This window comes from Ictidomys tridecemlineatus, chromosome 6 (assembly GCF_052094955.1).
Source record: "Ictidomys tridecemlineatus isolate mIctTri1 chromosome 6, mIctTri1.hap1, whole genome shotgun sequence".
Taxonomy (NCBI): domain Eukaryota; kingdom Metazoa; phylum Chordata; class Mammalia; order Rodentia; family Sciuridae; genus Ictidomys; species Ictidomys tridecemlineatus.
Genome location: NC_135482.1, coordinates 87,565,791 through 87,582,170, shown reverse-complemented (window position 1 = coordinate 87,582,170; position 16,380 = coordinate 87,565,791). Strand labels below are relative to the sequence as shown.

At 35.6% G+C, this 16,380-nt stretch overlaps 1 protein-coding gene across 1 annotated transcript in view; it reads left to right on the top strand.

The window, feature by feature from the left end:
• Pde3a (phosphodiesterase 3A) overlaps nucleotides 1-16,380 on the top strand; it is a 312,546-nt gene that overhangs the window by 243,032 nt on the left and 53,134 nt on the right. Inside the window, exons 4-5 of the mRNA XM_013360177.4 lie at nucleotides 13,452-13,709; nucleotides 15,995-16,149. Of these exons, the coding sequence (XP_013215631.3) occupies nucleotides 13,452-13,709; nucleotides 15,995-16,149 (413 nt within the window). The remainder of the gene's footprint in view (nucleotides 1-13,451; nucleotides 13,710-15,994; nucleotides 16,150-16,380) is intronic.

Here is a 16,380-nt window from a genome sequence, read left to right as displayed (position 1 = left end):
GTTTATGATATCTTTGGTTATAGAAAACAGAATTGGTTGAGGTTTTTAGTACATTTTGAAGTGTTTGCTGTTGTATTAATACAATTTCAGGCTTAGCACAAGGCACATACCTGTAATCCTCAAGACTCAGGAGGCTGAAGGAGGATCATGAGTTCAAAGCCAGCCTCAACAACTTAGTGAGATCCTGTCTCAAAATAAAAAATAAAAAGTGCTGAGAATGTTGCTCAGTGGTTAAGTACCCCTGGTTTCAATCTCTAGTACCAAAAAAAAAAAAAAAAAAAAAGGTAGAGGTGGTCTATAGAGAGCATTCATTACCCATGATTATTTACATTATAAGAGTTACTACCATGAGATATCAAAAAGAGAACATTTTCTTGGTTTACAGATTAAGTAATTATTCACATTTTTTGCAAGGCTTGAAACTCTTAAAAAATAAATTACTGAAAGACAACTTAAAAAATATCATAGACTACAGGAAAGAGGTATAGGAGTACCTATGTTGTATTTTTCAGGCCTCCAATCTGATCAGTATGCAGGTACAGTCAATTCTCTTTGATGCTGCTTGCACTCTTTTTCTCCCTGCTGATGAGCATTGCAGATACCCCTACTCCCACATGCTGATCACTACTGCAGCCCTGCTCACCTTGTCTTCCTTGAACATGTATGATGTTGATGTCATTTTCCTTCTTGAACGTCTTTCATCAGCTAATCACCAGCTAATATAAATAGAAAACTTTGTTTTTCATTCATGGGCATCTGAAGTCTGGCCTCATGCTTCCTTTTAAACCTGTGTTCTGCTAATAAAAAGCAAAACTCTTCCATGCCCTGGATGGAGGCCAGTCTGTTAGAAATGGAATCCTGCATCATCTTTCTCAGGCACCAGCTTCCCTTTCCCAGCTTGTCTGCCCTGCCCTTCACCTGTACTCCTTGGACTTGTCCTTCCGCCTCGCTAGATTCCTGGTCCAGTTAGCCAGTCTTGTCTTCTTTCTTTCCTCTCTGTTCCTCTCTGGCAGACATGACTTTAACACTTCTTAAAAAAAAAAAAAAATACTTTGTTGCCCTTTTGCGTGAAGTTTCACACTGTGTAAAAAAGGAAGGGAGAAGATTGGAGCCCATTCTCTGTGACCTCAGAGGGGTCTTCAGTATTGTCTGAGAATCCAGCCAGCTCTTTGTTATTTTTCTTTGAAGAGTTCCTTAGTCTGCTTTGTATCTGTGACCTCACCACTGTGCACCTCACATTCTGAGCAAAAGACTGGCTGCCTGGCTTACAAAGTAAATAAAAGCCAAAGTGGAAGAACTCCTTCAACATTGCACCTATACCAACACTCCTCTTACGTTATTGTGGAAAAAGGCAGCTCCCCTTGGAAAGGTCACTGCCTCTCTGCCTCACCTCTCTTGGATTTGTATTTACTTATTATCCCATTGTCCTTACTGTTTTCAACTTAGCTCTCCCCTTCTACCTCAGCTCTCGCCTCCATGCTCAGCAACTCTTCATACCACCCCATGCACACACACACTGACTGGATGCCTTCCATTTTACATCTAGTTTTCATGAGAGTTGTCTGCATGATTTTCATTGCTCATACTGCAGTGTGACTGGCAATCTGGGCCCTTCCCTTGAACCTGTTCTCTCCTTTGTTGCCATTAATTTCCCCATTGCTAACTACTGGACATTTCTCAGAATTTACTAATCTCTCAAGCATTGGTTACCTGCTGACCACTCCTTCCTTCCTTTACAAATGCATTTCCTTGGCACTTTTGATAGTAACTCTTAGTTCTCAATTGCTTCCTCTGATTTTCCTGTGTGGATTTCTCTTCTGCTTAGCACTTAAAAGTTGTCATGGATTTTGTCTCTGTTCTTAATCCTCTTCTCCTTTCTCTCTTCACATTTCATGGCAGCATGTTGTTGAAATGACCATACTTATGTCATGATGCTCAAATGTGTCTTTCCAGTCCATATCTCTCTCTCTTGATGTGCAACTTAAATTATTCTGTGAGCACTGCATGTTTAGTCAAAGGTGAGTACTTTGGCATCCCCTCCAATTGAAGTCCTTCTCTTCTTGGTGAAAGATTCTTAACTACCTGTTGGCCCAAGCTGTGATCCTAAAAGTCAGCCTGGCTCCACTCTCCATGCCAAACTATAATATCGCTCTCTTCAAGGTTTGGGTGTTAGTTAAAACCCTTGACTGTGGCTTGCATTCTTGCTGTGAGCTATTCCTTCCGATTTCTCCAGATTGATCCACCAGTGTGTCTGTCCTCCTTACCTGAATGTTGTACCCAAGGGCCATTCTTTCTCTGCCTCTAGGTCTAGCAAAAAGATTTTCTTATTCTAGAAAGTATCCGTATACCTTAACTCTTGGCTTACTCTTTTCCTGTATATACTAGATTACAGAAAAATTTTAAAAATTTCTTTATCAATACTATTACTTCTCCTTGGCAGGTTAGTTGTTTTCTGAATATTTTCTACTCTAGCATCAGCTTATTGAATGTTAGTTTTATTCATGAGTCTAGTTTTCATTGTCATAGTTCTCAATTTTAAAGAAATTAAGTTTGATATTACAACATGAAATTGTGCTCGAAGATGGACTGTGTTTCAACAGCTGCTGGAGAATGTAATGATTTGTTTTAAGGAAGTACCTGGAGCACTGTGATTTATTTGCCCTTTTCCATTTCTTTAAAGCACAGAACTGGAGAGGAGTGATCTATGGAAAATTGGAATGTGTTACTTATGTGTTATTTATTTCTAATACCAGAAATGCTGGGCTCCAGGTTTGAACTGGCATAGGAAATTTAGCATTCCCTTTGTTCTTTCACAACTCAGAGCCTCAAGGAGGAAAGCAGATCTTCATCAAGTAACCACAGAGCAGAAGTCGAATTGAGAACTATGACAGGTATTATTCCAAAGAGAGTCTGTGCATACACTCGAAAGGTGGTAGAGATGCAAGATTTCTTAAAACAGACAGCTCCCACGATTTTCCACTTGTTTGTCTTTGTTTTTAGTGCTTCCAGTAATTCAAATAAAGATGTACCTCAGCAGGCAACATGGAGATGAGTTTGGATACTACTAGAGCAGTGCAGGGCAGATATTCTGCACTACAGCAGTAGAGGTAAATCAGTGGCATAGCTGAGTGCCCACTGCCTACAAGGCTGGATAGAGTGTAGTATGGTAGGGATAAGACAAATGTTACTGAAGGTTCACAAAACCCTTGTGTTCGGATGCACATTTGATGTTTTTGTATTATGAATATTTTAATCACAATAGAATATTTCACATGAAAAAAAAATTCATCAAATGTTCTGTGGAAAAGGGTCATGTTTCCATTGTGTCTTATTAAAAATAAGAGAGGTAGAATGGGGGCCATAGTTCAGTGGTAGAGTCCTTACCGAGCTTGTGTAAGGCCTTCAGTGTGATCCTAGCACAGCAAAAAAATAAAAATAAAAAAAAAATATGACTAGACAAGCCTATTAATTTTGTAATCTTGAGGGATAAAGTATAATTGTATCTTTTTATTCATTTCTACCAATAGTCTCATAGAACTTATCCTCTTGTTAGTTTATTTTTGTTTTCTGTGGGAAAAAAAAACACACACACACACACACAAAAAAAAAAACCCCAACCTCTGCCTGTTAATGATGAAGCCCCAAGTCATTCCAGAAGAGATGGTGAGACAATTAGGATTCTCTAAAAAGGCAGAACACTGCCATCTGTTGTCCGCTGAGATTGTTTTTAGATTAAGCCAACAGAATACTCAAATTCAAGCAGTTCTTAGAATTTAATAGTAATTCTTAAAATTCAACAAAAATTCCCCAAATTGATCAACTTTCTGAGTTCATATTTATTTCAGAGATTCTTAATTTTCCTCCAATATTGAAATACCCTTATTTATATCTGAGAATCTAGTTCTCTTTGCTTCTTCTTCCAAGAACAGAAAAAGTCTTACTATTTGTGTAGCAATTTATATTAACCAAGCCTTCCGACATTCATTTGTGTGAGCAGCCACATGAAGAGCTCATGGTCAGAATTCCTCACACATGTGCCAGTCTCCCCATCTTCTAATTAGGAGAGAGAGAGACAGAACCAGCAGAAGGTCAAAGGCAGCTAAGGTTATCTTCTCAAAGATATGGGTGCTTAAATACAGTAAGTGTTTTAACAACTTTTGTTTTCTAAATAATAAATCAGTGTTCTATGGTAATTCTTAATTTGTGTTTTGGGATGAAATTCACCAAGTGTCTGAAAGACACTTAGAAAAAATAAATGGAGAATATTGGGACAGTAATGGTTTATTTGCAGATACATAGATTGTAGGGAAGTGTGTCAGGACATCAAGTCATGTTCTATGTCACATTTGAGTGTTCTTTGAACACAAAAAGAGAAGGAAGTTAAGAATTCCAGCAATGACTGGAGTTTGCTACGTCCCATGCCCCCAAATGGGACCTGTCAATAGAGTTAATGTTGGAAATCAATTTCATGGAGGGCTCTATAAGTTTTCCTCCTACTGTACATATATATATTATCTTGAGAATAAAACTCTAACGTAAACTCATGTTCCCTGCCAGAAAATTAAAATAAGCAAACATCTGTTTTCCTTAGGATGGCCTTTAGCCAAGGTTCAGCCTACAATGAGTTACTGCAAAATTTTCACATGATTTCATTTTTTAAAAATTTCCCATCCAATTGCAAGTCTAAAATTATAAATGGGTCCTAGGAAAGTATAAACACATATGCAATTTTGCTGGCTCTGAAGCCAGAACCCTTCAATATACCAAATATCATTTTATTGAGTCCCGCTCATCTTTTAAATTAATTTAGTACACCAAAGACCAACATACTGTTTCCCAACATCACTGACAGACTCCCAGGGAAAGATTTGGAGAGGATGAAATGGCAAACTATTCTATAGAGATGTAGGAGGCAATAGTTTCCAAAAACCCATCAGGTGACCTTTCCCAGCATTGAGGACCAAAATTGGGTAAGAAAAGTCCCAGTGACTCTTCCTTCTTATGTGTCATCTCTTGTACTGTTTATTCCTCTCTTATCCCAAGTCCCTTTTCACCCTGAGAATGTTCTTCCCATGCTGTTTGCCTCCCAGGGTGCCTCCCAGGATGACTAAATACAAAGAAAAAAATACTTCTAACAATAGAGCTAAGAGGCTTGCTCTTAGAATTCTTTTCACATACTGTGTTGTAAATCATACCAGTGCAACCAACCTTGGACTTTTGTACCATTACTTTTTAAAAGCCTCAAATTAATCTCAGAGTTATTATGAGCACTTGAGAATAGGGAGTTCAATCTTTATGACTATATTTACCTAGATAAGAAGTGAGAATATTTGGGGTTTTAAAAAATTGTTTTATTTTGGTTTCGTTGCTAGAGAAATAATCTCTCTACTATCTTCATCTAATCATCAGAAATACTACATAGTAGGTATTATTATTACTTCCTTTTTAGAGCTAAGAAAACAAGGGGTAAAGAGATAAATTAATTTCCCAAATTTTAGCAGCCCTGACATTTGAACACAGGCAGTCTGACTTTAGATCCTATGTCCTTAGCAGTTTTGTGAAATAAAAATGTGATGCTGATGAACGAAGGAAACTTCCTCTCTCGTATTCCAATTCCTGCAAACTTTGCCTCCCACTTTCTCACATATACAGCCTCACACATTCTGCATGTGATGAAACACGCACTTGTACCTTCTTGTTCCCTGTGTGCTAATTCATTAACCAAGTTTCACTTTCCCTTTCTTGATCCAGGAATGGTTATGAATAGCTTTAGCACGACTATTATGTTATGCTTCATTTCAAGTGAAAGGAAATGTTAGGTTAAAAGTACTGCGGAGTAGTCTCAACATAATTAGGGCCCGCAGTTGGTTGGGGAATTCAGTAAGTTCTAAAAGTTGAGAATCCAAAATCTGACAAAAAAATTTTATACCTCTAGTAATGTATTCTAACTTGATATGGAAGTAGAAAGGCTTCTGCACATCTTTGATGAAGAGCCAAGAATTTTTCTGAGTATGTGTCCACCATATAGATTTCAGTTCAAGTTCTTTCTTATGTATACCACAACCATACTTCACTGTACAGATTGCCAGTTTCCGTCTCTTTATAGTGGAAATGACTTAGGAGCTCAAGAGATTTTTCTAACTGGAAAATCCTTCAGATATGTTACAGTTTTCCTTTGGAGCTTTTAAAATTATATCTTTCCTACCTCCTTCAATGAAAATCTATTTCAGGGCCTAACCTTTATGAAGTCTACTTAAAGTATCTATGGAAATTTATTCAACTTAGTATTCTAGGAAAGAAATTTCATTTGTGAATTCATAACATTGGTAAATGGATATCCTGTTAGCATATGTGATTTGCAATGACAAATTCAACTGATCTAAACAGATTTGAGACCAAACAAAACTGAGTAGTGAGAGAGAAAAAATTATGTGTATGTTTCAGAGAAAAGTCTGTTCCCAGTGAACACTTGGTGTACACTAGGCATTTTACTATAGAAAGGAAAAAGCATCGATAACTCGGCAATAAATTGTATTGTAGAGCTTGGGGCAAAATTAGCAATCAAAGAAACAAGAACTTTTCTTTTTTTTCCCCCTTCTTTTGTTTTCTTTTGTACCAGGGAATGAACCCAGGTATGCTTAACCACTGAGCCACATCCCCAGCCCTTTTTATTTAGAGACAGTGTCTCACTGAGTTACTTAGGACCTTGCTAAGTTGTCAAGACTGGCTTTGAAATCTTGATCTTCTTGCCTCAGCCTCCTGAGCCACTTGGAATTATAGGCATGCATCACCACGCCTGGCAAAACTAGAATTTTTTAAGTCTTTGTAATATTTTTAAAATCTACCTTCTCAGTCTTTTTCCAGTTGTTCCTTTGAATACCTTCACTTTAAGTAAAATGATGTGCATTTGCATCTGTGTTTTCACTTGTTTTGTTCCCATAGTTATTTCCTATGCCTTATCAAAGACACTGTCTTTTAGAAATTCTCTGATCTGCATATTTTTGTATGAACCCAAGAATTTTTCTGAGTATGTGTCCACCACATAGATTTCAGTTCAAGTTCTCTCTTATGTATACCACAACCATACTTCACTGTACAGATTGCCAGTTTCAGTCTCTTTATAGTGGAAATGACTTAGGAACTTAGGAGGTTTTTCTAGCTGGAAAATCAATGATGCCAAGAAAATAGTTTTAAAATCACTTCCTGCTTTCTTTAATGTGTGTATGTGTATATTATGGAGGAAAATAATTTAGATGTATAGAATTGGAAGGGATCATCAAGAGATTCATCCAGCCCAGGTCTTTGATTTTAGAGGATGAGCCTTAGTATCCCCTTGGATAGCATTGCCTGTACATGGTTTTGGAAACCATCACAAAACTCAAAGTACAAAATGACATATAAGAGGTTGTGAGGGGAATGGGAAAATAAACAAGGAGAGAAATGTATTACAGTAGATGGGGTAGAGAGAGAAGATGTAAGGGAAGGGGAGGGGGGATAGTAGGGGATAGGAAAGGTAGCAGAATACAACAATTACTAATAGGGCATTATATAACATTGTGGATGTGTAACCGACGTGACTCTGCAATCTGCATTTGGGGTAAAATTGGGAGTTCATAACCCACTTCAATCTAATGTATGAAATATGATATGTCAAGAGCTTTGTAATGTTGTGAACAACCAATAAAAAATAAAAAATAAAAATAAAAACAAACAAAAAAACCCTCAAAGTATATTTTGGGGTGGCTTAGGTTAAGGTATATAGCATTTCAAGCAGGTTATCTAGATACTTTCTCAATTCTAGTATTCTAGCAGGTGTAATCCTACTTCAAGTTTCACATAGACTTGTGAAGAGAATATTTTATGCTGCTTCTGATTCTTTTCCTCCAGTTAGAATTAATTTCCAAAGCAAATGATATATTAAATGATTCACTGAGTCAGAAGACTTCAGAATTATTTCATATGCTGCCTCTGGGCAAGGATGTATTCAACCTATTTCATTAAGTTATCAATTTTAACCTTTGCCTTAAAATATGTAAGAAACAGATCTGTAACTCGAGTATATTGGTACCAACTCTAAGGAATATTTTTAAGAACTAAAGGCATTAACCTCACCCTTCCCTTCTCCAAGATGATATTCCTAATTCTTTTGAACAGTAGGTTTCTGTTGACACTACCTTCTCAGTCTTTTTCCAGTTGTTCCTTTGAATACCTTCACTTTAAGTAAAATGTTGTGCATTTGCACCTGTGTTTTCACTTGTCTTGTTCCCATAGTTATTTCCTATGCCTTATCAAAGACACTGTCTTTTAGAAATTCTGTGATCTCTATATTTTGATATGAGCCCAAAACAGCACTGGAGCAAATAATCTGGCATCTTACTTGCAGATTTATAATTTCATTTTACATTGTGTAAGTGGCTTGATTACATAGACTTATTTGTTAGAATTTTTTATAATTGGCAGCTTGTGATAATTGAGAAACTTGATGCCTTTTATAGAGTGCAATTCTTTCTCAACCCCACATATATTCAAAGATTCTCCCTTTATCATACCAGTGCAGCAGTGTCAACTCTGTAGCACAGTAGTAGCAGTAAGAGTGATAACCATTTTCTGTAATTGAGTCAATAGCTACATATCTAATCTGGGAGTTATGTTTAATGTTGATTATATTTGTTATCTTTTTAACTTCTTACTTATACCCCACATTTTCCAGCTTTTTGATTTATAATAATAAAAGTTACTTGGAAGCAGTCCTGACCATTTATATCTGTGAAGGTCAAAAGCCAGCATTAGGTAGGACATCTGGAGATGGTAAAGTAGATTGGATGAAGATAAAGGGGAGAGAGGAAGATGTTTAAAACTGTGGGTGCACTGAAAAGTAGAAAATGTGCCAAGAGAATCCTTTATTTTTGCCTTGATATATTAAACTGCTCTTTCCTCCATTGTTTATCAGATTTAAATACCAGATTTTCTATTTAAAGGTAGTAATCCAAATTTGGTTGTCATTTAAATGATGTCTAGGGAGTTACACTTGCATTTTCTTAAATGTTAAATATAAATATTTCTATTATAAGGAAAGCTTGTGAAGTAGAATGTTTTATATTGCTTGGCAACTTTTTTTTTAAGGAAAAGATTTGTTTGATCTTCTGCACCTTAACAAGACTCAACTGTGGTTTGATGCTTAGGGTAGCTAGTTACTGCCCCAGAAGATGATTTCAGGGTGTTGGTTTAAGACTTTCCTTTAAAGTGACCTTTATATAAACTTAACTTTTAGTGTTTATTATAACTATCTAAGATTTCACTAGCTAAATGAAACGTTTCTGACTAACACTGGTCTGTCTAGAAATTTAATTATATTATTATTTTTGAAGTTGAATAGTTGTGAAAATACCTTCTGAGTAAGTCTCTTATTTTTTTTTTTCTATTTTGTATGTGATTTAAAGCAACAAAAAACTTTGATGACCAAAGCCACTCTCCCCTGAAATTCTTAATAGTGACTCGTGGATGTGTCCATGTCTTTATGGCTTCTCTGCTCTTTACTAAAACAGCAGCCAGCCTATCTTTCCGCCTTTTGGCATTTCATGTGTGGTTAGGCTTGGCAGGTTTGTTGCAAACAAATCTGATTGTTGGTTTTAGATTTCATGCCTCATTGACGCCTTTAGTTATTTGATCCCAAAAGGTGGTGATAACTTCTTATATATGCTGTGACTTATGACTTCCACAATTCTATTCTTCAATCAGAAATCCAATAAGTCAGAAAATTGATTTAATAATAACCAGGACATTTTTTTTTTCCCAACAATGAAAAAGTGGTCACTTTGGTTCCTAGCCAATCTCAGTTTGGATAATTTGATTCCTGTTGGCCTGATTCTTGTCTTTGTTTTCACTTAAGGACCTTTGATTTCACAAAAGCCTCAGCATATTAACATTGAAATGTATAATGTGTTTATTTTTCATATTGTTATGTAACATGTTTATATATAAAGGATGGATTTTCAATTCTGTTCTTATTTTCAAGTTTTTTTTTAATTTAATATTTATTTTCTCTGACTGTATAGAAAGTATATCTCTAATTTTAAAAATGAAAATATACCATTAACAAGACATAAAACTAGAGACTTGTCATCTCACCAATATTATATCTTAAAAAGTCTAATTTTAATTGTCAATAGATATGGTCTTCTTTTTCTTCAGATTTGTAGATATTACATATTGAAAATATTTTAAGAAATACTTTATTATTAGAGCATAAACTGATAATTTTATTGTCAAAAAGTCTTAAGTTTACATTCTATAAACAAAGATTGCCTTCAAATTTTAAATATTTTTGGAAGCCGTCCAATAAGTTACTAGTTTAAATAGTAGAACAACATGGGTAGGAATTGACATTTCATGTTTAGAGGATAACATCGGGGGAGTTTTTCCTGAAGTGTAATTATTAGAGATGCATTGAAAGTACATGTTGTTAAGGTGTGGTAACCCAGCGGGTGACATCTTCATGAATATTTTTTTAAAATTAACAATGTAAGTACATACGTGACATTGCATAGTTACATATCCTAAAACTTAATATGGCACTGAAATTTTTCTGTTGGTTCATAGTAGATAATTAGTCATGTGAACAGAGATAAAAACCACAGGTTCTATGATTAAATAAGACATTAAATAATTACAGATATATATGAAAACATAAGATTTAAAGATTTGACACTTATTTTAGCATACTGGTCTAGAACAATTTGAGATGTGAAATCGAAATGTTTGTGTTTGCACCCTGGCATTTCCAGCTCTCTGATTTGGGCAAGTTATTTATGACTAACAAAAATGAAGTAAATCATTGTACCTACTTTGTAGCCTTATGCTCTGCAAATGTCAGTTGTCATGATTATTGTCATTGCTGTTATTGTTATTCTAGTGGTAAAATACATACCTGTTCTCTATGATGGCTTTGCAAAACAATTTTTCCATTACTAATAGTTATTATAAGACTAGATATTTTCATGGATGTTGAGTGTTTTCAAGGTACATACTCATTTTTTTTTTAAGTTATAGGTGGAAACAGTGTCTTTATTTTATATTTATGTGGTGCTGAGGATTGAACCCAGTGCCTCACGCATGCTAGGCGAGCTCTCTGCCTCTGAGCCACAATCCCAGCACCTCACTTTTTTTTAATGGCATACATTTTACCCCTGCCGAACAATACTTATTAAGCATTTATATAAGTAATCAATTACGTGTCTATCCTCTCAAATCTTTTAAACAAGTATGTGTAAGTTTCAAATACAGTTACAATACAACTTTGTTCATGTAGTTTTCCATGGATTTTCATTTAGTGGTTATGGTCTTTTGTTGTTGTTGCCAGAGACTGCTATACCCTTTGTGAGCTTGTTTTTATGTCTTTACATACTTGCAGAAGTATTTCTTTAGACCAGATGTCTTAGTTTTGCTGGATTATAGGATACAGACGTTTAAATTCCAAATTGACAGGGTCAGCAGAATTTTCTTTGAAACATAACTGCACTATTTTTCATTCACTGCTCATCTTCCCCAAACCATTATAAATGTTTGTCTTTTATTATTTGGCCAATTAGGTAAGTAATAGTTGCTTTTCTCATATTAATTTGCATTTTATTTATTAGAGAAGTAAATCAATTTTTAGGTATTTGATTATTTACATTTTATTTAAATTATCTCTTCGTTCTCTTTTTCCACTTCTTCCTTTAATTAATTTTTAGAAGCTCTTTATTTGATCTGTTTTGTCTTCTCTGTGTGGTTAACATTTGCTCACAACCTTTTTAATTTGCTTATGGTATGTTTTCTTATGTAGATATTTATATCTTTATACAGTCAGATCTGTCAGATGGTTCCTTGGCAGCTTATGATTCACATTATTTTTTAAAGGTTTTATTTCCCAAATTATAAAATATCCTTGTTTTTCTAATAATCTTACAATTTTACCCTAATGTCTTTGACACTTAAGTCCATTGTGAGAGAATGATTACAGTTTGCTTTCCTCTGAATACATAGCCAAACTCCTAATAGCTTCTTTTTAATAGTAACTTCAGAGTTACTAGGACTATTTATAATTATTGTTTATATCATGGCCATCATTGAAGACCAATAATTGCCCGCACAATAGTAAGCATTTTACATGTGTAATTTTTTCTAAGTCTTATGATTACCTTTTGAATTTGGTACTATTGTTATTTTATCTGTTTAATTTGTGGATGAAATTGCAGCATAGAGATACCAATAATTTGAGAGACCATGCAGCTAGAGAGCTATAGAGTTAGGAGGCAAAACCTCCCGTTTCTAGAACTGTTCCTCTAATCACCAACTGTCATGAAAAATTAAATTTACGTGGGTTCCTTGTGGCTCATACCAAACAGATTTCAGTATTAACAGTGCCCTGCTCCCTGCCCTAGGCTTCATCTTCCCTCCTGGCCTTGACCCTTCACCTTCGCCCCCTCAGTTCCTCTTCTCCCTGCCTGTATTCTCTCCTGACCTGCAGGGCAAGGTGCATTCCTGTCCTCTCTCTCTTGTAGTCGTCATTTCTTTGTGAGTACAGAGTAATGTCTCTGATCTGATTTTGACAGAATATAACACGTGTGTCACAGAATTCTAGAACTGAAATCTATTTATTCATCAACCCTAAGAAGAGAGATCATGAATCTGAACACAAAATTAAGTTGCTTTTCAGGCAACACTAATATTAATATTAGTTGAATAATTCCCATACCAGGCTATGTGTCACATTAAAATATTAATAAAATTAAAATTCATAGGATGTTAATGATAGTTTCAAAATTAAATTTTAAATAATGTACATGTAAAACGTTAGGCTCTTCATGAGGAGTGTTTGACATGAAGGTTTTTCCAGTTCTCTGAAGTTTCTTATCTTTAAAAACTAGTGTTTTTTAATCTCTTCAACTTTGTTCTACCCTTTTCCAAGTTCTGTCATTTAAAAATATGCCATAGTTAGGAGACGAGTGTTCTGGTATTCTCTTGTACTGCAGGGTAGCTATAGAGGGTGATAATGTGCTGTATATTTCAGAAAACTAGAAAAAAAAAGATTTGAATGTTTTCATCATAAAGACACGATACATTTTGAGGAGATAGTTCTGCTTACCCTCATTTGAACATTATGCCATGTTTACATGTATTGAAACATGACATAGTACCTCATAAAGATGTATCATTTTGTGTGTCAATTTAAAACATGAAGATAATTAAAATGTAAAAAATTTTTTAAATGTGCCATGAACACAGAAAAGAGTGAAAGCCAGGGAGAATTTTAGCAAGAGTTTCTAATAGAAATGTGATTTGAATTTTATTGTACTGAATTTTATATGGTTAGTCCATTTATTTTCCAATGAAAAAAAACCCCAGTTTAACTCTGTATGCTCCCAGCCTCAGGCTTTTTCTTACTCTGTTCTCTTGGTTTGGTGTCTCAGTCTTCAGGAACCAGTATTACTGTGGATATTGCTGTGATGGGCGAGGCGCATGGCCTCATTACGGACCTCCTGGCAGACCCTTCTCTGCCCCCAAATGTGTGCACGTCCCTGAGGGCCGTGAGCAACCTGCTCAGCACACAACTCACCTTCCACGCCATTCACAAGCCCAGAGTGAATCCTGTCGTTTCCTTCAGTGAAAACTACACCTGCTCTGATTCTGAAGAGAGCGCTGAAAAAGACAAACTGGCTATTCCCAAGGTAGGTACTGAGGACACACCCTTTAAAGGCTTAGACTTTTTATATTTTAATTGTCTCTTAGGTTTCCCTCACAGTCTCTCCAAACCCATCTATAGATTCATATCAGTTACTTCAAGAAGATGAGTTGATTCTGCTGGCAAAAATAATAAAACCTTAAACTCAAACACTTCTGTCATAATACTTGATTACTTTCTTCAAATAGAAAACTTACCCTTTTTATTTATACTTGGTAAGAGGTTTTTTTTGTTTTGTTTTGTTTTGTTTGCTTGTTTGTTTGTTTGATGCTGGGGATTGAAGGCAAGGCCTCATGCATGCTAGGCAAGAGCTTCACAATTGAGCTATACTGTTAGCCCCAGGATTTACTTCTGTGTGCCTGGCTGTGTTGTAGGCGATGAGGATATTGCAGTAAAACACAAACAAAATAACAATGAGAAGATAAAAAAGGAATACCTGCTCTGTTCTCATGTGAATTCTGTTTAAAACACACTGCCTTGTAAAACTGAAGGTTCCTTTGCTCTTTGATTTCTTAGTGAGACATATTTCAAAGTGCCTTTATGAATTTCTCAAACACGTTTTGAACACAGAATGGTTTTAGTTATTTAAGATTATTTAAGGTATAAGGTGGCCTTAACTGATTTATATACACTCAAGAAATGATACAATTCCTTCTTTTTACAAACAGGTTGGACATCCCTTATCCAAAAATCTACCTGAAAATGGTCCAAAATCCAAAATTTTTTGAGCACTAACATGGCACTCAAAAAAGTGCACATATTGGAATATAAGATTTTTGTATTGGTTAGTTTAACTGGTAAAATCAATGCAAGTATTTCGCAATACAAAAAAAAAATCTCCAAAATCTGAAACACTTTGGGTCCCATGCATTTCTAATAAGGTATGCTCATCCTGCTTAAGAGAGGTATTTTTCAAAAGTAAACAGTACAGGCATGATCCTATGCCTGGTTCAGACCTTAGTATTAGTTAAAATTAAGTTACATTAAAGATAAAATGTCATTGTTTCCATGACCTCTGGTACATGCAGCATGGTTGTTACTCAGTAGACAAGCAGCTATGCCCTTGAGCTGGTGGTCAGTCAGTAGCATCCATGTCTGCCATGGAGTCTCTTGGGCCAGGAATGTGATCCTTATAATTTTATCAATTGAGTATTTATAGAGTTTCTTTCAAACATTCAGTTCTCCAAAAAAAGATATACCAAAGCACAATATGAAAGTAAAGAAATGGAGAGAAAGATTAACTGATTCCTTAGGGTCTCAAAAGAGTCGTAATTCAAAACTTGGCAGGTGAAAGTGTTTGTCTTTTCCTCCTTAATTATCTTCTTGAATGCATATTTACATCTTTAGGATACATTGGAAACTATTGAGTGCCAGAGTTGTTCTTGAATTCCAATGGGTCACCTACTTTACGTCTCAAAAGTTTTGGCATCTTCAGAAGAGCAGAGTGTCCTTGTAAACTATGGCTACACAGTTGGTTTACAGGAGTGATTAACCAGAAATAAAAGTGGGTGGAGGATCTGCCTCTTAAGCCTGTTACTGAAGTTGCATGGAGAGCACACCTTCACTTTGGTTTCCAAGATTGAGACCCTCTTGAGAGTGCTGGTGGCCATGATGGCAAGCCCGGGCCTTGATCTCAATGCCCATGGTACCAGTCCCACTTAGGATATGTTAGGACCACCAATGGCACAGAGAAGAAACAGCAGGTTCCCAGAAGGGATTCTATTCAGAGAAGTTGATACTGGTGGATCTACCCCTATCTCTGATGACTCAATCACATTACCATAGGGAAGTGGTGTTTTCTATGAAAAAGTCCATTCTTAGCTCCTATGATTTCTCGATAAAAACAACCAACTGAACTTGTGTGTATAGACCATTATGTGCAATGATATAAATTAATCCATGTCCCAAACAAGTGACTTTGTGAAAAATACTTCTCATAATAACTAATATAATATGTGTATATAGGTATATATGTCCTATAATAATGTAACTATAAAATTTCTCCAGAGGTAATTTAGTCTCATTCCTATAATCTATATTTGTACAAGCATTGCAGAGCAGACCCCAAAATGTTATCTTTTAAAAATGCAGTCATTTTGGCCAGAAAGTATTTTATTGAATTTCTGCATATCCCAATTTTATATAGGCAATATTGAACCATTGTGGTTTCATCATTAATTCCAATTAAAAATTATTTCTTCTATTCTGTTACATGGAAGTTAGTGATACAAATGTGCTTGGTAAATAAAATCAATACAAATTTCTTCCTAGCGCCTCAGAAGAAGTTTGCCCCCTGGTTTGTTGAGACGAGTTTCATCAACTTGGACAACCACCACTTCAGCCACAGGTCTGCCCACCTTGGAGCCTGCCCCAGTTCGGAGGGACCGTAGCTCCAGCATCAAGCCTCATGATGCACCTTCTCCCAGGTTAGTCAATGCTCTTGCTGGTTTCATGTCTCTCAGAGAATGTTCTTAACCAAAATGAATTATAACTTATGAGAGAAGGGAAGCCTAAGTAATTATAGTTGGTTATAGACCAGCATTATCAGTGGAAACATTGTGTAACTTAAATCAGATAATTAGGCTTAAATTTTGTTGTGAGACTTCAAGTATAAGAAGAAAGTGTGCCCTGCAGTTGTGACCTTGAATGGAAAGGGT